Here is a 23,897-nt window from a genome sequence, read left to right on the forward strand (position 1 = left end):
CTATCTTTCCCAGCATCAAGGTCTTTCCCAATGAGCGAATTCTTCACATCAGGTGGCCAAAGTATTGGAGCTTCAGCTTCAGCATCAGTTCTTCCAATGAATATTCAGGGTTGATTTCCTTTAGGATTGACTGGTTTGATCTCCCTACTGTCCAAAGGACTCTCAAGAGTCTTCTCCAGCACCACAATTTGAAAGTAACAATTTTTAATGGCGAGTAGTTTTCCATTGCATATATATATAATATATATATATGAAAGTGAATATGCATACACACACACATATATACACACCACATCTTCTTTATTCATTCATCTACTGTCAGACACTTAGGTTGTTTCCTTATCTTGACTATTGTAAATAATACTGCTATGAACATTGGGATGCATGTATCTTTTCAAATTAGTGCTTTCATTTTTTTTTCAGATAAATACTCAGAATGGAATTGCTGGATCAAATGGTAGTTCTATTTTTAATTTTTTGAGGAACCTCAATACTGCTTTCCACAGTGGCTGCACCAATTTACTTTCCCTCCAGCAGTGTGTTAGGGTTCTCTTTTCTCCACATACTCCCCAACATTTGCTATTTGTGGTCTTTTTGATGATAGCCATTCTGACAGGTGTAAGGTGATATCTCATTGTGGTTTTGATTTGCATTAATCAGTTGATTAATGATGTTGAATGTCTTTTTGTGTGCCTATGGTTCAGCTGGATGCCTATTTTTTGAAAAAATGTCTATTCAGGGTTTTTTGCCCATTTTAAAATCAGGCTGCTTTGTTTATGTTGCATTGCATGAGCTGTTTATATGTTTTGGATGTTAATCCCTTGTTAGTCATGTATGCTTAGTCGCTCAGTTATGTCCAACTCTTTGAGACCCCAACAGGCCCCTCTATCCATGGGAATTCTCTAGGCAAGAATACTGGAGTGGGTTGCCATGCCCTTCTCCAGGGGATCTTCCCAACCCAGTGACTGAACTCAGGTCTCCCACATTATAGGCAGATTCTTTACCATCTGAGCCACCAGGGAAGCCCAAGAATACTGGAGTGGGTAGCCTATCCCTTCTCCAGGGAAACTTCCTGACCCAGGAGTTGAACCAGGGTCTCCTGCATTGCAGGAGGTTTCTTTAGCAGCTGAACTCCTAGGGAAGCCCATATCGTTGTCAGTCATATCATCTGCAAATATTTTCTCCCACTAGTACATTGTCTTTTTATTTTGTTGGTGGTTTCATTTGCTGTGCAAAAACTTTTAAGTTAGGTCCCATGTGTTTATCTTTGTTTTTCTTTGCTTTAGGAGGCAGACCTAAAGAAATACCTCTACTATTTATGTCAAAGATTGCACTGCCTTTGTTTCCTTTTAGGAGTTTTATGGTTTCTGGTCTTACATTTAGGTTTTTAATTCATTTTGAGTTTATTTTTGTATATGATGTTAAAGAATGTTCCAGTTTCATTCTTTTAGAAGTAGCTGTCTAGTTTTCCCAATACCATTTATTAAAGAGTTTGTTTTTTTTCCATTGTGTATGCTTGCCTCCTTTGTGGTGGACTAACTGACCATATGTGTACAGGTTTGTTTCTGGGTTCTCTCTTCTGTTCCATTGATCTATGTGTCTATTTTTGATTACTGTATCTTTGTAGTCTGAAGTCAGGGGGCATAATACCTCCAACTTTGTTGTCCTCTAAGATCAGAAACATGATAAGAAACATCTCACCACTTCCGTTTTATTTAGTATTGGAAGACCTATCCATGGCAACCAGATGAAGGAAAGAAGTTTGCAGATTACATGATATTATATACAGAAAACCCTGAAGACTTCATCAAAAAATTATAAGAACTAATAAATCAATTCAGTAAAGTTTCAGGATACAAGATTAGTATACAGAAATCTGTTGCATTTCTATGCACTAATAATAAGCTATGAGAAAGAGAAATGAAGAAAGCAATCCTACTTACAAACCAGTTAAGAAGAATAAAATATCTAGGAATAAATTTAACCAATGAGATGGAAGACTGACTCTGGAAAATGATCAAGACATTGATGCAGGAAGTTGACAACAATAGAAATGACCAAGAAGATAGCCCATATTCATGAACTGAAAGAATTAGTGTTGTTAAAATGTCCATCTTACCCAAAGCAATCTACAGATTTAATGTGATCCCTATGAAAATACCCCTGACACTGGAACTGGAATTGAAACCCTACAATTTGTATGGAATCACAAAAGACCCTGAATAGACAGAGGTATCTTGGGGAAAAGACCAAATGAACCATTTTAACCATTTACTGGAAATTCTTATACATTTTAAAACACTTGTTAATTCTTTAATGCAATGATGAGATCTCATATGTAGAATTTTTACAACTTGCTTAGCAACATGACTTGGACATCTTTCCTATAAGTATGTACAAGTTAACCTCATTCTTTCCTTGGTTGTATACTATTTCAGCCTGTAGACGTGCCATATTGCACCAATTAAAGCTTTGCTGCTAGAAATGTGTGTTGTTTTCAAACTTGACTCTTACAAGCAATGTGGTAATAAACATTCAGCTGGCATACTTTGATGCTTGGAATAAATGATGGAGCTTCAGGAGCTGGGTCAGAGTGTATGAAAGCTCTAAATTTTGTTAGATTTTGCCAATTCCTCTTCCTAAGGCCGTGCCACTTTGCATTCCCTGCAACACTGTATGAGAGTATGACTCTGCTCATAAGCTCACCAGCAAATGCTATCACATTTCCAAATCTTTACTCACTCGGCTTTCAGCATGTTGTTTCAGAAACAGGTCAGCCTCAGAGTGCCATCTTAATTTTGTGTTTTCACAAAAGCTTCACTGATTTTTACAAGTGTGTGTGAGTGTGCATGTGAACATGTGTCTGTGTGCATGAGCCCGTGGGAAATCCCATGGACAGTGGAGCCAGTGGGTTATAGTCCATGCAGTTGCAAAACAGCAAAAAAGATTATCTGAATGACCACCTTAAATTCTCTGCAGCCACAAGCCCTTGTTACCTACTTACACTCGATTTATAATCATTATCAACTAGCCAAATATATGAGTGAGGCTCTGCAGCCAACCAAGTCACCTTGGACCAGAGGAGGAGTGGGGACCACCAAGACTCCCACCTGCACTGTAGTGCTGAGGGTGGTGAACAAATGGTGGGGAATCTGTCCCTCTTCATATAAACTCCCAGCATTTCCTTAGCAGTAAATACAGTAGAAAAAAAACATCCAGTGTAGACTTTAATATTGCAAGCTGTTTTTTATTATATTTTGGGATGCACCCAAACTTGAATATTCATTGGAAGGACTGACACAGAAGCTGAAGCTCTTTGGCCACTTGGTGCAAAGAGCTGACTCACTGGGAAAGATCCTGATGCTGGGAAAGACTGAAGGCAAAAGGAGAAGAGAGTGGCAGAGGATGAGACAGTTAGATAGCATCCCTGACTCAGTGGACACGAATTTGGGCAAAGCCTGGGAGATAGTGGAGGACAGGGAAGCCTGGAGTGCTGCAATCCATGGGGTCACAAATAGTAGGACATGACTTAGCCGATGAACAACAACAACTTACATATTTAGGACCATCACAGTGACGGATTGGAGGCTAAACAGTTTTCTGTTTAAAAAGAGAAATAATAATTACAATAACCGTAACTCCAAAGAGGGATCATTATTCTCAAAACCAAAGGAATCAACTAAAATATAAAACAGAAATATAAATTTTTAAAAGAAAAATTTAAACCCATCATGGGTAATTTAGTTTTTTTTTTTTTTTTGGTAATTTAGTTTTAACAGAGCAGCATCATCCATTACATGAAGCTTCTGTTGCTAATTTGAAAGGAATTGATATTGTAGTTTTCTTTCATTTAATTTATTTTATAAAGCTCCTTGGGTTTTAGTTACACAAGAGCTTTAAATGTAATACATTTGTGCATATTCTCATGTTGCTACACATATAAGTTATATTAACATTAAAATGATTCAACAAAAACTTGGAAGTCCACACATTTTTTCTTTTAGGGGATTCATGAATACAAGCTCTAGAAACACCGAGAAGCCCCAGCTGAATGTTTTACTTGTAGGCTTGGTCTGCGTTGGATAGAGAGGTGGGGTAAACATCTGAGCTGGTGGAAGGTTCCAGGTGGTGTGAGATTCTTGGTCATAGCTTATTGTGCCTCTGGAGGCCTTACTTCACTTACAGGATGGGGCCCAAGGGCAGTTGGCAGAGAGATGGGGAATCCAGTTCAAGAGACAAGGGCTCACAAGAGCTAGACAGGATCTGACAGGGTCCTAGAATGGCCCTGCCAAACCACAGAATCACTATCAAGGGAAACTGAGGCAGGAGACCACAGCACAGTATTGGGGTAAGAAGCTGTTGTCAGAGGGAGGAGATTAGTGATGCAGGGAGCACGCCAGCCCCCAGAGCTGACCACGAGCCCATTGGAGGCCTGGCCCAGAGGCTAGCAGGAAGACCTTCACCTGCCAGAGAGCCCTCACCTTGGTCCAGAGAGCTCAGTCCTGGGGATGCTGCAGGAGTCCCAGGAGTCTGTGACCCTGAGGATCAGGGAGGCATGGCTGGCATGAGACAGTTGCTGGCCATTCTGCCCTCACTGGACATGTGGGTTGTTTTTCATTTGTTACAACTATGAATAAACAGCATATTTTCTCAGAATTTTTCAGACCTACAAAATCTCTACTCATCGTTGGGCAGAACTTTGGGCTCCTAATTAAATGTTTGTCCTGGGATTTGTGCTGCAGGGCTAAGTCACTTCAGTTGTGTCTGATTCTGCAACCCCATGGACTGCAACCTTCCAGGTTCCTCTGTCCCTGGGGTTCTCCAGGCAGGAACACTGGAGTGGCTTGCGATTTCCTCCTCCAGGGGTTCTTCCCAACCCAGGGATCGAACTCGCATCTCTTGGGTCTCCTGTCTTGGCAGGTGAATTCTTTACCCCTGTGCTACCCGGGAAGCCCATCCTGGGACTTAAGAAGATTGAAATCTCTTTTGAGGTAACCTTCTGGCCTTCCCACAGGCGAGCTGCCCAGTACACAGGAAAGCGTGGCCTGTGTTTGAATGAGGCCATCTCTGCTCTCCCATGAAAATATCTGAATGCCGATAGCTATTTTCTCATCAGGTAACTGGAGCGTTTTGTTCTCTTTTCTATCAGCAACAGGAAACATAGAATTGACATTCTTGGGTTAAATTGATTGATTTCTAGTTCCTGCCCCCTTCCCCCCAAAATGTTTGAGATATCTGTGACCAAACATATATTGTTACAAATCCTACCACGCATTTTTATTTCCCAAGTTCCACACTGCTTAAAATTAAACATCATCAAAAATTAGCAAACCGACAATTTTATTTTGCCCTTTCCCCAAATAAACTACATCATTGAGTAATAAGCAAGTGCAACACCCTTGGCGTCTCTCCAGTGCTAATAGAAGAACACTTCCCCATCCCCTGCCAAACCAGATGTAAAAATGGTGCTGTCTCAGACCAGGTGAGCGCTTCAGAGAAGGAATCCGGGAACAGCAAGTCTTCTGGACACTGGATCATTTACTGACTGCCCGGCATTGGGCAGGTAACTTAACCTCCCCGTGCCCGGGTTCCTCATTCGTAAACCAGAGCCAATAATTTATTCATCACCCAGGGCTATTGTGAAGGTTACATTAGAACCATGCCTGGCATATAAGCACCATGTAAATGTTAGCCCGCATCGTAATAGTAAAACTTTATGTGTAAAAAGAGATGGGGAGGGGACCAAGAATGTCTATTATTTTCAAATAATTTTTATTTATTACTTTTTTATGTCATCTTCTTCTTTTTTTTTTTTTTGCTGAGCTGGGTCTTCTTCCAGGTGCAGAGGTTAGTGGTTACTCTCTAGTTGTGGTGTGTGGCTTCTCTTGTCTCATTGCAGGGGCTTCTCTTGTCTCAGAGCTCAGCTCTAAGGCACGTGGGCTTCTGTAGGTATGGCACGTGGGCTCATTACTTGTGGCAGGCAGACTCCAGAGCGCACTGGCTTCCCTAATTGCGGTATGTGGGCTCTATTTGTGGCGCATGGCCTTAGTTGCATCAAGGCCTGTGGGATCTTTGCATACCGGGGACTGAACCCCTGTCCCCTCATTGGCAGGCAGATTCTTAACCACTGGGCCACCAGGGAAGCCCCAAGAATGTCCATTTTTTATTTGCTTGTTGTTCCCTAAAGAAACTCTTGAAGGATACATAGGAAAACTAGTAACATGGTTGTTTAAGGAGAAGGCGGGGGTGTGGGGGAAGCACTTGACGGAGAAGAGTTAGGATTTTCACCATATATATAACATGTGGTGAGTAGATATGGGTATGTATACATGAATTTTACAATATATGTGCGTATTTAAAACTATTTAAGCCATATGAATGTGTTCCCTCTAAAAACGCATACACATCAATGTATGTGATATGTCTTCGGAATCCTTTGGAGCTGCTCAGCGGGAAGAAGGCAGCCCCTTGGCAAAGCTGGCAGATGTTCTGCAGGCGGCAGGAGGCTCCTGCCACCTGGTCTGTCTCCACTCTACCTGGCAAGTGCAAGCCCAGCGCGGTTTCACCTGCAGGAATGAGCTCATCGCAGACACCTGGAAAATGCTCTTTAAATTGTTTCTGTTCTCACTTCATAACTTTCATGTAATTGTTCTGACATATACTTTCAAGTCCTCTTAAAGCAGATGATGGGCGTTCTATTTTAAATACATAAATGTGCCAAACTAACAGGAGCACCCCTTTCTTGAGATCCTAATAAAAGCCAGTCAGTGTGAGATGCTTTGCTCTTACCCTCTGTAATTGTCCCAATGACCCTAAAGTTGAGATTCTTTTTTTCCCCCATGGCTCTTTTCAGTTTATTGCATGAAGGAGTTACACTAGTCCAAGTTAAAAGCAGACCCCAAATGGTTACATTATACAAGCTGTGAGGTTTTTAAACTTGTGACAAGGGACAGAAGGGAAATTCTACTCATTGCAAGGAAATCCTCACTTAAGCTTCAGTGAGCCAAAAGCACTTAAAACCCATGAACCTTCAGCTGGTTGTCCTTGGCCAGTCCAATCTCTACCAGGAACTGGCATATGTTCTTGCGCTGGTCACCCTGTAGCTGAATTACTTCTCCATATTCTGGATGCTCAATTATAGTACCATTGCAGGCAAATTTCTTCTTAAACGCCTTCACTAGCTTCTTTTTATCGTAATCATCAGCGATCCCTTGGACAGTAGTAAGGGTCTTCCTGCCGTTTCTCTGTTGAATTCTTATATGGATATAATCCTCAGTGCCAGCAGGAAGCAGATCATCACCCTTACTTGCATCAGCAGAGGGGTCGAAAGAGTCGAGGTTCTGGATAGCGGACATACGATACGATTCCTTTTTCTTGGTGGAAACGGCTTGCGGAAGGCGGCGGCGGGAGAAGGCGGGCAGCGGGGACGAAGCATCGGGAAGCGAAGGGGCTCAAGGGGGTGGCTGCTGAGTCCTCGGCGGTGGCTCAGTGACTGGCTAAAGTTGAGATTCTTATGCCTGGTTGGCAGAGGAGGATACTGAGACCCAGCCAGGCTGAGGAGCCACCTTGAATTGCATAGCTGGTCAGCAGAGTGTTGGGGTTCCCCTGTTTGGAGAAGTGGCTGACAGTGGATCCACCCGCCCTGCCTCACCCACCCTGCAAGGCAAGGAGGTGACCACACACTGAATTCCCACTGCAGCAGCCTCACACAGATGGCAGGTCTTGATGATTTCCAGAATGTCCCTGGTCATAAGCACGCTTGTTTATTTTATGGTTCTGTGCTAAGGCTGAGAGAAGGGGAAAGCAGCTTTAGCAGGTGTTACCAGCCTCCTACTACAGTTTCTGTAGCAAACTACCAAAAATTAGTGCATGAAAATGACCATATAAAGCATCTTGAGGTCACAAGTCTGCAACAGGCCTCACTGAGCTGAAACCAAGGTCTTAGCAGCGCAAATCCTCTTGAGGCTCCAGCAGGGAAAAGCTGTTTCCTTGCCTTTTCCAGCTCCTAGGAGCACCTTTACTCCTTGACTTGGAGCCCCATCATCTTCTTCACAGGCAGCTACTCTGGGTCAGAACCTCCCACTTTTAAGAACTCGTATTTGCATTAGTCTCCCATCTGGATAATCCAGGAAAACCTCCCAAAGTTAAGGTCAGTGGTTTAGCAATCTCAGCTCTGCCTGCCACCTGAATTCCCCTTGATGTGTACTGTAACAAGTTCATGGCAATGTGCATGAGGACATGGGCATCTTTGGGGGGAAGGTGTCATTCCTCTGACTACATGTAGGGTCCCTCAGGGACTGGAACCAGCCAGACTCCTCCGCACTCCGGGTCTCTGTTCTGTGCAGGAGGGCTTCTCCAGGTCTCGGCTCTTCCCACTTGTCCTTCCCAGGTGGACTCTCAGGTTGCAGTTCCTGATGCTGTTACCTTGGTTACTATCTCTTTTCCTGGACCACAGGCTCCAGAGACAAGGACCACGCTCAGTCCATCCAGCTTCAGACCATCCAGCCCTGATCAAGCCATCAATCAGCAAAACCAAGGACAATGAGAGACCTCACATTTGTACATCACATTCTGAAAGTGAAAGTGTTAGTTGCTCAGTCATGTCCTACTCTTTGCAACCCCATGGACTGTAGCCCGCCAGGCTCCTCTGTCCTTGGGCTTCTCCAGGCAAGATTACTAGAGTGGGCTGCCATGCCCTCCTCCAGGGGATCTTCCCAACCCAGGGATCGAAGCCAGGTCTTCTGCACTGCAGGCAGATTCTTTACCATCTGAGCCACTAGGGAAGCTCTAACTCTTCCAAATATGGTTCATTGCCTGGTTCCAAGTCTATTGGGCTATCCTAGCACCATCTGATGTGAGAGGTCGGCCTGCTCTGCATTCTGACCCCTCCACGCATACCACGTGGCCCATTTCTGTCTCACTGATGCTCCACAGACCTGTGCTTTATTTTGTTATGTGTCTTTTTTCATTTTATATTATAACTCATGAAATCAGAGCTGGAAAAGTACATATTTAAATAAAATGGTAAAGATTTGTTTTATTATTTACTTTTATTTTTGGCTGTACTGGGTCTTCATTGTGGTGCATGGGCTTTCTCTAGTTATGGCTCATGGACTCTGGTTATAGCCTGTGGGATCTTAGCTTTCCAACCAAGGACTGAACCCAAGTCCCAAGCATTGGAAGGTGGATTCTTAACCACTGGACCACCAGGGATGTTCCTCTAAATATTTGCTTTAAATTTACCAAATAATTTTGTTATGATATGATGGTACTAGTCCTGACTTCCTATGATGTCTTTGTCTCTTTCAGGATTTTATATATTATTTCACAGCTAAATTATCCCCTTGAATTCTTTCTTTTCCATTGTCCCACATTTTCTCACAGGAGAAAATACCTTATCATTATTGACTCTGAGATAAATCTGTTCTGTTGGGCTTAGTAAGAAAAAGACATTAAATAGCAGTAGCAAAGGATGGTTGACTGCATACAAGGGATGACACCCAAAAGGGATTGCTGAACTCTGTCATACGCATATGGCTACATGACTCCTTTTATCTTCCCATAGAAACGTCTTTGAATTTAAAGTTTTCTATAAATATTTATTTCTGCTTTTTAGTGTAGCACTATTCAGACTGCAATATCTGTTTACTTAACATTTTCTGGAATATCCAGGCCCAAGTTTTTTGAAAGCACACTGAAAAATGGGTAATGCAAAGTTCTGTTCTGATATTTTTGTGAAGTGACACAACCTTCTTTTCTTGTTTTTATTTTTAGATATAAAAATTTGATGTTTGAAGAATAGAAGATATGCTTAAGATTTTTAAAATATTTTCATTTCTTCACTGGGAGATAGTTTATCAAAATTTACAATGATTATCTCTGGGTCATGAGATTTTAGGGTTTTTACTGAAGTATAGTTTCTAATATTTATGTTCAGTTCAGTTGCTCAGTCGTGCCTGACTCTTTGCAATCCCATGAGCTGCAGCATGCCAGGCCTCCCTGTCTATCACCAACTGCCAGAGTCCACCCAAACCCATGTCCATCACGTTGGTGATGCCATCCAACCACCTCATCCTCTGTCTTCCCCTTCTCCTCCTGCCCTCAGTCTTTCCCAGCATTAGGGTCTTTTCAAATGAGTCAGCTCTTCTCATCAGGTGGCCAAAGTATTGGAGTTTCAGCTTCAACATCAGTCCTTCCAATGAACACCCAGTATTTCCTTTAGGATGGACTGGTTGGATCTCCTTGCAGTCTAACGGACTCTCAAGAGTCTTCTCCAACACTACAGTTCAAAAGCATCAATTCTTCTGCACTCAGCTTTCTTTATAGTCCAACTCTCACATCCATACATGACTACTGGAAAAACCACAGCTTTGACTAGATGGACTTTTGTTGGCAAAGTAATGTCTCTGCTTTTTAATATGCTGTCTAGGTTGGTCATAACTTTTCTTCCAAGGAGTAAGCGTCTTTTAATTTCATGGCTGCAGTCACCATCTGCAGTGATTTTGGAGCCCAGAAAAATAAAGTCAGCCACTGTTTCCACTGTTTCCCCATCTATTTGCCATGAAGTGATGGGACTGGATGCCATGATCTTAGCTTTCTTTTTTTTTTTTGATCTTAGTTTTCTGAATGTTGAGCTTTAAGCCAACTTTTTCACTCTCCTTTTTCACTTTCATCAGGAGGCTCTTTAGTTCTTCTTCACTTTCTGCCATGAGGGTGGTGTCATCTGCATATCTGAGGTTATTGATATTTCTCCCGGCAATCTTGATTCCAGCTTGTGCTTCCTCCAGCCCAGAGTTTTTCATGATGTACTCTGTATATAAGTTAAATAAGCAGGGTGACAATATACAGCCTTGACATACTCCTTTTCCTATTTGGAACCAGTCTGTTGGTCCATGTCCAGTTCTAACTGTTGCTTCCTGACCTGCATACAGGTTTCTCAAGAGGCAAGTCCGGTGGTCTGGTATTCCCATCTCTTTCAGAATTTTTCACAGTTTATTGTGATCCACACAGTCAAAGGCTTTGGCATAGTCAATAAAGCAGAAATAGATGTTTTTCTAGGACTCTCTTGGTTTTTCGATGATCCAGTGGATTTTGGCAATTTGATCTCTGGTTCCTCTGCTTTTTCTAAAACCGGCTTGAACATCTGGGAGTTCACGGTTCACATATTGCTGAAGCCTATATAAAATAGTGATTCATAATTTTTAAAGGTTAGATTCCATTTAGAGTTATTATAAAACAAGATTATTCTTGATTTTGATTTTCTTTATAAGATTTTCTCTTTTTTTTACTTTCCCATTTTTTGTGGTTGTTTTTCATTTTTTTAAAATAATTGAAGTATAGTTGATTTCTAACATTGTTTTAGTTTCAGTGTATAGCAAAGTGATTCAGTCATACTTAATATATATTTTTTCTTTTTCAAATGCTTTTCCCTTATAGGCCATTGCAAAGCACTGAATATAGTTCCCTGTGCTATACAGTAGGTCCTTTTATATTTCTGTATTTATAAAAATATACTTTTTATGTATCAAGTAGCCTATTTATTTCACATCTGTGCACATATGATTTAAATAGAACCTAGAGTAATACTTGGGGCTTTCCTAGTGGCTCAGTGGTAAAGAATCCACTTGCCAATGTAGGAAATGTGGGTTCCATTCCTGGGTCAGGAAGATCCCCTGGAGAAGGAAATGGCAACCCACTCTAGTATCCTTGCTTGTAAAATCTCATGGACAGAGGAGCCTGGTGGGCTACAGTCCAAGGGGTTGCAAAAGAGTTGGACATAACTTAGCAACTGAACAACAAGAGTAACACTTGACTTTCTGCAAAAATGTATTCAATGAAGGGATAACTTTTTTGATGACTTTCACAGACTCATTTGGCTGGCTAATCAAATTCCCATTCCCCTCCACATTGTATGTCATCAGAGAAATGCAACGACGATGAAATACACACATATAAAGATGACCAAAATTCTGAACACGGACATTACCAAAAGCTGGTGAGGTTGTGGAGCAACAGGAACTCTCATTCACTGCTAAAGAGAGTGCAAAATGGTGCAGTCACTTTGGAAGATAGTGTGGAGGTTTCTTACAAAACTAAACGTACTCTTATCATACGACCCAGCAATTGTGCTCCTTGGTATTACGGTTTACCCCAAAGAGTTGAAAACTTATGTCCCCATCAAAACATACACGTGGATGGTTATAGCAGCTTTATTCATAATTGTCCAAACTTGGGAGCAGTCAAGATGTCCTTCAGGTAGTGAATAAATGAGCAGAGGCACATCCGGATGGTGGAACATCGTCCAGGGCTAGAATGAAATGAGCTATGGAATCATGTGAACAAGTGTTCCTCAACCCTAAGGGCATGTTACTACTAAGTGAAGAAAGCCAATCTGAAAAGACAGTGTAATTTCAACTGTATGATGTGCTGGAAAAGGCAAAACTATGGAGACAATTAAAAAAAAAAATCAGTGGTTGTCAGAGAGTGGGTAGAGCACAGAGGACTCGGGGCAGTGAAATCCTTTGTGTGATATTAGCGTTCAGTTGCTTAGTCGTGTCTGACTCTTAGCGACCCCGTGGACTGTAGCCCGCCAAGCTCCTCTGTCCATGGGATTCTCCAGGCAGGAGTACTGGAGCAGGTTGCCACTTCCTCCTCCAGGGGATCTTCCCCACCCAGGGATCAAACCGGTGTCTCCTGCATGGGCAGGCGGGGCCTTCATCCCTAAGCCACCTGGGAAGCTTCATAATGATGCACACAAGTCATTATGCATTTGTCCAAACCCACAAGGACGTGAAACACTGAGTGAACCCTGATGTGAACGATGCAATCTGGGTGAGACTCTCAATTTTATTGTAAACCTAAAACTGCTCTAAAAAATAAATCTTAAAACATTGCCCTTCTGGACTTGCCCAGTGGCTCAGTGGTAAGGAATCCGCCTGCCAATGCAGAAGACATGGGTTCGATCCCTGATCTGGGAAGATCACACATGCCTTGAAGCAATGAAGCCCTTGTGCCACAACTACTGAGACTGTTCGAGAGCCCTGCAGCTGCAACTACTGAGTCTACATGCGGAAACTACCGAAGCCTGCGTGCGTAGAGTCTGTACTCCACAAGAGAAGCCACTGCTTTGAGAAGCATGTAGACGGCAACTACAGAGTAGCCCCCACTCGCAGCAACTAGAGCAAAACCCGTGCAACAATGAAAACTCAGCACAGTAAAAAATAAACAAAAACAAAATTATTTTTTTTCATTTATTTTTATTAGTTGGAGGCTAATTACTTTACAATATTGTAGTGGTTTTTGCCATACATTGACGTGAATCAGCCATGGATTTACATGTGTTCCCCATCCTGATCCCCCCTCCCGCCTCCCTCCCTACCCCATCCCTCTGGGTCTTCCCAGTGCATCAGCCCTGAGCACTTGTCTCATGCATCCAACCTGGGCTGGTGATCTGTTTCATCCTTGAAACACATGTTTCGATGCTGTTCTCTCAGAACATCCCACCCTCGCCTTCTCCCACAGAGTCCAAAAGTCTGTTCTGTATTTCTGTGTCTCTTTTTCTGTTTTGCATATAGGGTTATCATTACCATCTTTCTAAATTCCATATATATGCATTAGTATACTGTATTGGTCTCTATCTTTCTGGCTTACTTCACTCTGTATAATGGGCTCCAGTTTCATCCATTTCATTAGAACTGATTCAAATGTATTCTTTTTAATGGCTGAGTAATATTCCATGGTGTATATGCACCACAGCTTTCTTATCCATTCGTCTGCTGATGGGCATCTAGGTTGCTTCCATGTCCTGGCTATTATAAACAGTGCTGTGATGAACATTGGGGTGCACGTGTCTCTTTCAGATCTGGTTTCCTCGGTGTGTATGCCCAGGAGTGGGATTGTTGGGTCATGTGGCAGTTCTATTTCCAGTTTTTTAAGGAATCTCCACACTGTTCTCCATAGCGGCTGTAGTAGTTTACATTCCCACCAACAGTGTAAGAGGGTTCCCTTTTCTCCACACCCTCTCCAACATTTATTGCTTGTAGACTTTTCAAAATTATTTTTTAAAATGACATTCTTAAGGATGCTTTGTCTCTCCCATCTATCAACTACAGAGGCTAGAAGTTCTCAGTCTTCCAGCCTGCACTTCCAATGTGTTTTCTAGATCAGGCTCAGAGTATCCACTGAGCCAGAGCCTCAGAAGGATAAATCCTCCATCCCAGATTGAAGCTCAGCACTCGGGTGAGTGAGGGATGCGGGACACATTTGTGAGATGAAGTGGAAGTAAAGTGAAAGGGTTAGTTGCTCAGTCATATCTGACTCTTGGAACCGCATGGACCACAGCCCACCAGGCTCCTTTGTCCATGGGATTCTCCGGGCAAGAATATTGGAGTGGGTTGTCATTCCCTTCTCCAGGGGATCTTCCCGACCCAGGGATGGAACCCATGTCTCCTGCATTGCAGGCATATTCTTTACTGTCTGAGACATCAGGGAAGCCCAGTGAGTGAATAAATGACTAGGAGACAGGGGCTGGTTTAAATAAGTGACATGAGAGGTATAAGGAGAGCTTCCACCCTGTAAACTCTTGGAAATGTCCACCATCTCGTGGAGCATGGAGACCAGAGGTACAAGGTAGCTTGCACTCAGAGGTCTGGGCCTCCTCCTGGGAATTTCCTCCAGGGTGGCCCCTTCACGGAGCTCGGCAGGGGAATTAGCAGGGGAGGGCGCCAGGCAGAGGTGAGGCTTTGAGCGGAGTTGTCAGGGCTTGTTCCCAGGCCCAAGGAGCCGCAAGCTTCCCACACTCGAGGTTCCAAGATCCGGATCAAAGCACCGTTCAAGTCCTGAGGCTAAAGCTGCTGCCGGCATACTCTCATTCCTGGGCATCTTGGCATCGAGGGGCAGGAGAGGAAGCTGGATGGTTCTACCTTTCTTACCAGGAGGATGCATTCTGAACCCACTGCACGGATGCCCTCCACGAGGCCAAGCCTTCCCCCTGATGGATGGCCCAGGGGGCTGGGGCTGGGGGCTAGAGTGTGTGTGGGCAGGGAGGTGCAGATCAGTAAGAAAGACTCCCCCCTACTCCCACCCTGTCCCATGCAGAGTCCCTGGAGAACTCAGTCTACAGTCCTTGCTTTGCTCAGGCTTGGTCACCCTCAGCAACCCCAGAAAGGTTGGGTCAGACCCCAGCAACAGAATTTGAGGCATTCAGCAGGGACCAGTTTTGCTAAATTGTTGGAAAAAATCCTGCTGCTGGTTAAGTTTGAAGGCAAAAGGAGAAGGGGACAGCAGAGGATGAGATGGTTGGATGGCATCACTGACTCAATGGACATGAATTTGAGCAAACTCTGGGAGATAGTGAAGGATGGGGAGCCTGGTGTGTTGCAGTCCTTGGAGTCTCAAAGAGTCGGACATGAATTAGCAACTGAACAACAAATTTTGCAAAAAAAAAAAAAAAAAGAAAAGAAAAATTTTATATTTCTTGCCTCTTTAAAAGTTGCAGTGTCAAGACAATGACAGGGACCCTCCACCCCACCTCTCCAAATACAGAGCATGTGTTTGCGATGGAGCGAGAGGAGGGCTTTGGGATTTCTACTGCCCACCTTGCAGTGTCCTGTGCTTCTGGGCCTCTGGAATTTGAGGCCAGCTGCCCTGGCGGAGGGCTAGGTCCCCACTCCCTTACTCCAGAAGGCATAGAAGGTGGAGGCTCCCTTCAAAGCAAGGGAGAGAGCTCCCTCGTCTGGACACTCCAGCTCTGGACCCAGATGTCTCTCCTGCTCGGGTTCAGCCAGGTTCCCACAAACAACACTCACCAAGACGCTTGCCTCCAGTCTGAGGCAAGGAGCCCTTGGTGCAGAGAAGCTACAGGTCCACATGGAGAACACACGTGGTGGAGGCCCAGTTGCCCGCTGCCTGCCTGCCCTTGAGGGGCCGACACCTGGTGACACGCTGCCTCAGGGCCTCCCTCTCTGGCCCGTGGACTGTGGCACCTCCTGCCTCACACGGAGACCCCCAAGTCCTTTCTGCATAGGGTCCAGACATGCCTTTACTGGTTGAGGCTCATGCAGCAGCCAGGACCAATGAGAAAATATCCAGAGCAAGGTTCATGCCTTAGGGGGACAATTAATGTATGTGCAATTAATGATAGATTATACATGAATAAGTCATGTGTGTGCACCCCTTCAAGGACTGAAGTCCTAAGTGTCATTCCACGTGGGCAGAAGCTGGCCCATGGGGAGATGCCAAGGCCCAGGAGAGCTCCTTTCCTCTGCCAGGGCAGGTTGCTGCCAAGACCTCTCAGAAATTCCCCTGAGATCTGTCTTTGTACTTTTATTTACATTTGCTTATGTATTTTTGGGCTTCCCAGGTCGCCCTCGTGGTAAAGAACCCACCTGCCAATGCAGGGGACATAAGAGAAGTGGGTTTGATCCCTAGGTAGGGAAGATCCCCTGGAGGAGGGCATGGCAACCCACTCCAGTATTCTTGCCTGGAGAATTCCATGGACAGAGGAGCCTGGCAGGCTATGGTCCTTGGGGTTGCAAAGTGTCTAACCAACTGAAGGAGTAACACTCACTGCCAAGCAATCCTTTCCTTAGAAGCAGGGCCCTGGGTGCCACACTGCCCCCTGCTGACCAGGTCTCCCGCATCCTTCTTGCGATTGCTCTGCCTCCAACCCCAACCCCCGACAGCTGAAGGAATGTCCATTACTCATAAAGGAAGGTTAGACTGTAATCAGATAGAGTTCTTCCACTCCACCACTTTTTGGGAGGTGAGTAAGCTGCACAATGCGCGGAAGTGGCAGAAAAGCAGCGAACCTGTGCTTTCTGTGGTCAACTGAAAAATAAAAGCACAAACTAAAGTTGAGAATTATTAATATATTTTAATTGGTGGACTTTCTGTGGATTTAAGCCTGGGACACAGCATCTCAGAGCTCTCTGAGCGACTGTTCTGAGGAGGTCAGGAAGGACCCAGGATACACAGGAGTTTTATAACAAAGAATAGGTAGTCGGAAGATCAAAAGATTAGTGAAAGGAAACCAGATTTCATCTCAGGTTAATGAATTTAGCACTTTTCTATGTGTGGGAAGATGCAAGAGTCTGAGCTCACTGCAATCATTTCTTTGATGAGTAGCTGCTCTATGGGGGGCCGGGATCCTGTGTTTTCTCATCCTGAATCTCCTGGGGGGCACCGTCAGGGTGGCTGTAATGTGATGGCTTGACATCCTTTGTTTACTGATCTGGCAGCAACAGTCTTCATTCACAGTGTCCACAGAAGTTTGAAACCAGCAACTATGCGCTTAGCACTGTGCTGGGCCAGACAGGGTCCTAGAACGCCGGGATCCCGCCTGTGTCCCCCCAGGAACTCTCCAAGGACTCCACGGCCTTCTACCCATCGAGCCCAGCATGCAGACCTGCTTCTACTGGCTGGGGATTAATGACCTGAGCACACGTTTGTCCACAAGGTCATCCAGCAAAAGATGTGTGGCCCGCTAAGGCCCTCCAGAAGGTGGAGTCAGTGGACAGTAAGAGGGAAGAGAAGAAACGTAGAGATTCTGTTTCTAGGCTGGGGTGAAGGCTCCCCAGCCGTGGGCCATTGTAACCAAAGATATCCATGAGCTGCCTCTCCTCATGAGGCCCCATCTAGACCCAGTACCCCAAGTGTGAGTTCCAGAAACCCCTGGGAACTTATATCGAAACCGCCCAGTGCCAGCAAAGTGCAATCTTTCTTCCAGGGAAGCCTGGGAGGGGCCAAGGTGAAGCGCCTCCTACCACAATGCGGCAGGTCAGAACACCCGAACCCCTCCGACTGCTATATCTGGTGGCGAATGTAGCTCTAGACGCAAGCGGGAGCCACATCAAAACATTTCAAAAATTAAGATGTATTATTAAAATTAATCTCACCAGTATGTTTTAACTCCATATATCCAAAATAGTAACATTTCATTATGTAATGATATAAAATATCATAGATGAGACATTTCACTTTCTTGCTCCGCACTGTCTTTGGAGGCCAGTGTGCCTGCTATATGGACTCAGCATTTTACATCAGATCAGCTGACTCTCAGACAGCCCGGGATCTATGGCTTGGGGCTGAGCCACGTTCTCCCTTTTGGACCTGGTAACAGCCACTTGGCCTGGAGGAACTGGTGTTCTGGGTAGAAATGTCCCTCTCCCCAAATCTACCTCCCATGCCACGGCATCAGCTAAACTCCGTGCTGAAGAAAGAAATGTGACTTTCCTTGGTCCATGAATTTAACTCGGATCTGCCAGGCATTCTGGTGTTCCCTCTCTCACCAGTGTATCACAGTGCAGGATGGCATTGAGGCCCATTGTGGGTCCTGGCTCTTTGATGTCTTTGTAAGTGTTTGATGAAAGAAAAGATTCTATGGACAGAAACTCTGCCTGGAAAAATTCCCCAAGTTATTTATTTCCTCCAGAACATCTCAGAGCTGATGACATAGTAATATGAATGTCCCTACAACAGGGAGCTTTAGAGCAGCACGAGGTGGCCCCCAGGTGCATGTGGCCACCAGCTCCATGTATTACCAAATCCAAGCTTTCTCTGCTTGCCACAGGACAAGCCAATAAATTCAAGAGATGAGACGTTGAGGCAAGAAATTATTTGGAAAGCCCGCAGACTAAGAAGATGGTAGACTAATTTATCAAAATAACCATCTTATCAGGGTCTGATGCCAGGTTCTTTTATAGAACAGAGATGGGGGCGGGTGATGCAGTGAAGAAGTAAAGTAAAAAAAAAAAAGAGACATCAGTCTTGCAGAACATCTCCTAAAATGGCCAGTCTTGCCAAAGGGATATGTTAATTTCTTCTTTTCTGGGCTGGGTCAGACTGTCTCTTTGTGAGCTGAACAGATGTTTAGTTAAACATACAGGCAGAGGGATGGGGGTTCTCTGAGACAGACCATAGTGTATGATTATAATAGTAAAGCAATGAAAAGAAAAAGTTAAAGTGAAATAAATAGATCCAACCTGGAGTCTGATTTTAGCTCTTCCCTGTTACGCATGAAACCTGGCATTTTTCTCTCTTAGCACCTGTTCCTATCTTAAGGGAAGCTATGTGCCATGGGACACAAGGTGAGTGAGGCTGGACCCATTCTAAAGACATGCTACCCGCCAACACTTCATGATCACAGGGGTTCTTTACTGGTGTGGCGTTGGAAATGGGAGTAGATTTAGAGTTAGAATTCCCGGGTGTCAGGTTCCTAGGGCTGCCAGAACAAGGGGCCATAAACTCTGTGACTGAAACAGTAGGAGTTTATTCCCCTCACCCTTCTGGAGGCCAGAATTCCAAAATCAGTGTGTGGGCAGGGTTGGTCCCTTCTCTCCAAAGGAGAGTCTGATCCAGGCCACCCTCCCAGCTTCCTACTGGTGGTCAGCAGCCCTTGGATTGTATACACCTCACTCTGGTCTGTCCCCAATCTTCCCATTCCTGTCCATTCTCATGAACTATTCCTCTTCTAACCAGGACAGCAGGCATTGGATTCAAGGCCCATCTGGATAATCCATGGTTAGCTCATCTCCAGGTTCTTAACCAATTCTTATGTATCTGCAAAGGTCTTATTTCCAAATGAGATCACATCCTAAAGTCCTGGATGGACATGAATTCTGGGCAAAACAATGTTCAATCCACTACAGCAGTGAACACCTACATTCCAGAAAAACAAAACAGAATAGAGTGGACAGCCCCACATTTGTACGTTTTTCTGTTTACACCGGCTTATTCTAGCCTGTTTCCTGGTACTTGCCTAGGTCTCTCCAGCCCAGCCTGACCCACGGTCCCTCCACATAAATGGGTCTGAGTAGACACCCATGATGACCTGGGTCTGTCACCTGGGCTGGTGAACTAATATAATGTTCAAGTGTCTCTACCCAGTGATTTTATTAATATCACCAAGTTCAAGTTCCACATGATGGTGAGACAAGTACTGACAAAGTGGGTGCGAAGGGCCAAGTGTGAACAGATGGGCCAGTGTGCTTTTATTAGCTTTTCTGCTCACTTGTGGCAGCTGTCAGAGGTTGCATTCATCAAAACTCTCTATGATACAAGTGTTGGCTCAGTCTGGCTTTAAAACAAGATCCTTTGGCTGTCACTTCTGGAAAGTCTGGGAATGGATATCACTGAGGACCTGCTTGCCTTCTGTCTCTTGGCTCTACCCTAAGGGGTTTCCCTCATGGTGACAAAAATGCTGGTGGTTCCAAGCATCACATCACACCATCCGAGAGAAAAGCAGGCTGGTTTCCCAAATGCCTCCTAGAGGAGCCAAGAGCCTCATGTTCCCTCAGCCCCTGTGAAGGTAGATATCTCTGATGCCTCAAAGGCAGGAGACAGGCTTCAGGTTCATTTCTGAACTCATCTCACATGCATGACCGGAGGACAAGGTCACTCTGATCCCTGGGCTGAGAGGGTGAACTTACCCAATTGGGTTAAAACAATGGAGGCCTTCTCTGCCGCTTGGATAATTTCATCCAAGTGCTCAGAAATGTAGGAAATGAGTTACACACAAGGATGCTCATTTGCATTTCTTTTAAATTGCAAACAATTAGAAATAATGAAATAAAGTTGCTTAGCTATTTGGTGATGTACATTACCATTTTAAGGAACAAGTAATAATGTAGGAAAATAGTCATATTTTGAAGGAAAAGTACAGAGTGTGAATTCAACTTTATACCTACCCACATAGGGCAAAAAAATGGAAGGATGTCCTTTAAGATATGTGCTATTAATATCTCTGAGAACTAGGGTTGTTATTTTCTTCTTTATGATTTTTGTATACTCCGTATTTACTCAATAGGCATGGATTTTGTATATGTCTATCCATCTTAGTTTCTTGGGCTTCAGGTGACTCAGTGGTAAAGAATCCACCTTCAGAGATGAGAGCTCGATCCCTGGTTTGGGAAGATCCCCTGGAGAAGGAGATGGCAACACACTTCAGTATTCTTGCCTGGGAAATCCCATGGTCAGAGGAGTCTGGCGGGCTACAGTCCATGTGGTTGCAAAGAGTTGAACACATCTAAGCGACTAAACAGCAACAACAATTAATTTCCTTGGGCTGCTGTAAAAAAGTGCCACAAACTGAGTGGCTTAAACAATAGAAGTTTTTCTCTCATGATTCATTCTGGAGGCCAGAACTGGAGATGGAGGTTTCGGTAAGGTTGGTTCTTTCTGAGGCCTTTCCCCAAGTTTTGGGGGTTTTGTTAACAGTCTCTGTTGCTCCTTGGCTTGTAAGGAGCATCACCTTGATCTCTGCCCTCATCTTCACATGGCATCTGCCTGTGTGCCTGTCTGTGTACAAATTTCTCCTTCTTATAAAGACACCAGTCATATGGGGTTAGAGGGCCCTCCCCACTCCAGTACAACCTCATCTTAACTAGTGACATCTGCAGTGACCCTATTTCCAAATAAGGTCACATGGAGAGGTACTAGGGGCAGGGCTGGAATATAAAACTTTTGAGGGGACACAATGCAGCCCATAGCAACATGCATATATATATTTATATACACATATGCACACACAATTTTCTTAAAAGATAGTAAAGGAGAAGGAAAAAAAGCCAATGTTTCTAAGCTTTTTTTTTAAAAAAATTGAGGAATAGTTGCTTTACAATGTTGTGTTCATTTCTGCTATACAACAAAGTGAATCAGTCATATGTACACATATATTTCCTCCCTCTTGGACCTCCCTCCCACTCTCACCCCAAAATCCTACCCTTCTAGGTCATCACGGAGTACTGAGCCGAGCTCCCTGCACTACACAGCAACTTCCCACTAGCTGTCTATTTTACACATGGTGCATGCATGCATGCTAAGTCGCTTCAGTCATGTCTGACTCTGTGAAACCCTATGGATTGTAGCCCCGCCAGGCTCCTTTGTCCACTGGATTTCCCAGGCAAGAATACTGGAGTATGTTACCATTTCCTTCTCCTGGGACTCTTCCTGACCCAGGGGTCGAACCTGCGTCTCTCACATCTCTAGCATTGACAGGCGGGTTCTTTATCACTAGCGCCACCTGGGAAGCCACGTGATAGTGTGTCTGTGTATATGTATATCTTAACCCCAATCACCCAAATCATCCCCTCCCTGCCTCTCCTGTGTCCACGTCTGTTTTCTACGTCTGTGTCTCTATTCTTGCCCTGGAGATAAGTTCATCAGTACCATTTTCCTAGATTAAACATACATGCGTTAATATACAATGCTTATTTTTCTCTCTCTGACTCTGTATGAGAGGCTCTAGGTTCATCCGCATCTCTACAAATGAAATGTGGTTGAGTAATATTCCATTGCATGTATGTACCACATCTTTATCCATTCCTTTCTAACCTCTGAGAACAGAACAGAATAGTCACTGAAGTCACCAGCTGAGAGAATTTCTACCTGGGGATGGCTGGCAGATGCAGCGCTCCATGTCTTGGGGGACCTGCAGATGGAAGCCAGCAGCTCCCATGAGGGCTGGAAGCACAGACACATCCCCCCGCCAAAGTGTCCCCTTGAGGCAGGTCAGGGACTCTGTCCTCACTCAGTTCCCCTCAAGTCGAAGAAGCAATTTGGGGGAATTTGGATCCTTCATGTGAATGTGAACGTGAAAGTCACTCAGTTGTGTCCAACTCTTTGTGACTCCATGGACTGTAGCCTGCCAGGCTCTTCTGTCCGTGGGCTTCTCCGGGCAAGAATACTGGAGTGGGTTGCCATTCCCTTCCAGGGGATCTTCCCAAACCAGGGATCGAACCCAGGTCTCCGGCATTGCAGGCAGATTCTTTACTGTCTGAGCCACTAAAGAAGCCCAAGAATACGGAGTTGGTGGCTTATCCCATCTCTATGGGAACTTCTTGAGCCGGGAATTGAACCGGGGTCTCCTGAATTGCAGGCTGAGCTACCAGGGGAGCCCTGGATCCCTCACAGCTGTCTGCAACCCCTGTACTGCTGGCGTTGTAGTTAGGACAGGAACTTTACCACGCTTACCCCAGCTAACAAGCCGGAGAGGGTAGCGTAGAGCCACTGGACGGTGACAGTAGATTCTTGGGACGCCGTGTGGTGACAGAGTCAAGAACTGGCTGCAGGGCGGGGTCCCGAGACTGCACCCTAGAGAACAGCATGCAGAGACACCCTGCCAGGGCCCACTGGCTCCCCCGTTCGCTCTTCAGTGCCGGCCTGCTTCCCTCCGGCCTCTGTGTCAGAACCTGGCTGCAGGGATGCACAGAGTCATTGCCGTCTGACTCCATCGCTGATGACAGCACAGGAACTCTGGGACCAAGGAGAGGATGCTGCCTCGGGGCCCCAGATGGGAAGCTCGTGGAGAGTGGAAGTGAATTAACCCCTCGCCTGTGTGGAATCCTTTCTCTGTTCCCCTGATGTTTACGGGGTGCCTGTCAGCACCAGCCCCGTGCTAATCAGGGGCTCCATGAGTATGGCCAGAGTCCCTGCCTGCAGGGAGGCCACTGTCCAGTGGAGGACACACATGTATGGACAACGATCAACCCCACACTGTGGGAAATGCCAGCATGAGGCCTCCTTCAGAACACGGAGGTTTTCCAGAAGGCTTCCTGGAGGAGGCATTGTATGAAAGGGGGTTTCCACGCTTTGAGAGCAGGCTAAAGGGGGTGGGTGGGCACGAGTTGCAGAATGGCATTATTCTGGCTGGACAGGGTTTCCCCTTGTGCAGGAGGAGCAGCAGATGGGGTCATAAGGGGTCTGGGCCGAGCCGCTCAGTGACCACAGTCAGGACTACAGTCAGGGCCGGGTGGGGTGGAATGCAGCAGTGGGGAACAGCCTAGGGTCGGACGAGAAAGGCCTGGTCAGGAGGGTCTGTGGGACCTGACTCCAGTCTGAGGTCATCTCACATTGGTCACACCTGGCCTTCCGTGGTGGCTCAGAGGTAATGAATCCAACAG

General features: G+C 45.1%; 1 protein-coding gene across 1 annotated transcript; it reads right to left on the reverse strand.

Moving 5' to 3' along the window:
* Positions 1 to 6,844: 6,844 nt before the first annotated feature.
* On the reverse strand, positions 6,845 to 7,366 carry LOC133073694 (eukaryotic translation initiation factor 1-like). The gene has a single exon (XM_061167553.1). It carries the CDS (start codon positions 7,353 to 7,355, stop codon positions 7,014 to 7,016), a length of 342 nt encoding a protein of 113 aa, XP_061023536.1. The 5' UTR covers positions 7,356 to 7,366; the 3' UTR covers positions 6,845 to 7,013.
* Between the last annotated feature and the right edge of the window lie 16,531 nt (positions 7,367 to 23,897).

The sequence above is a fragment of the Dama dama genome, chromosome 19, assembly GCF_033118175.1.
Source record: "Dama dama isolate Ldn47 chromosome 19, ASM3311817v1, whole genome shotgun sequence".
Lineage (NCBI taxonomy): Eukaryota > Metazoa > Chordata > Mammalia > Artiodactyla > Cervidae > Dama > Dama dama.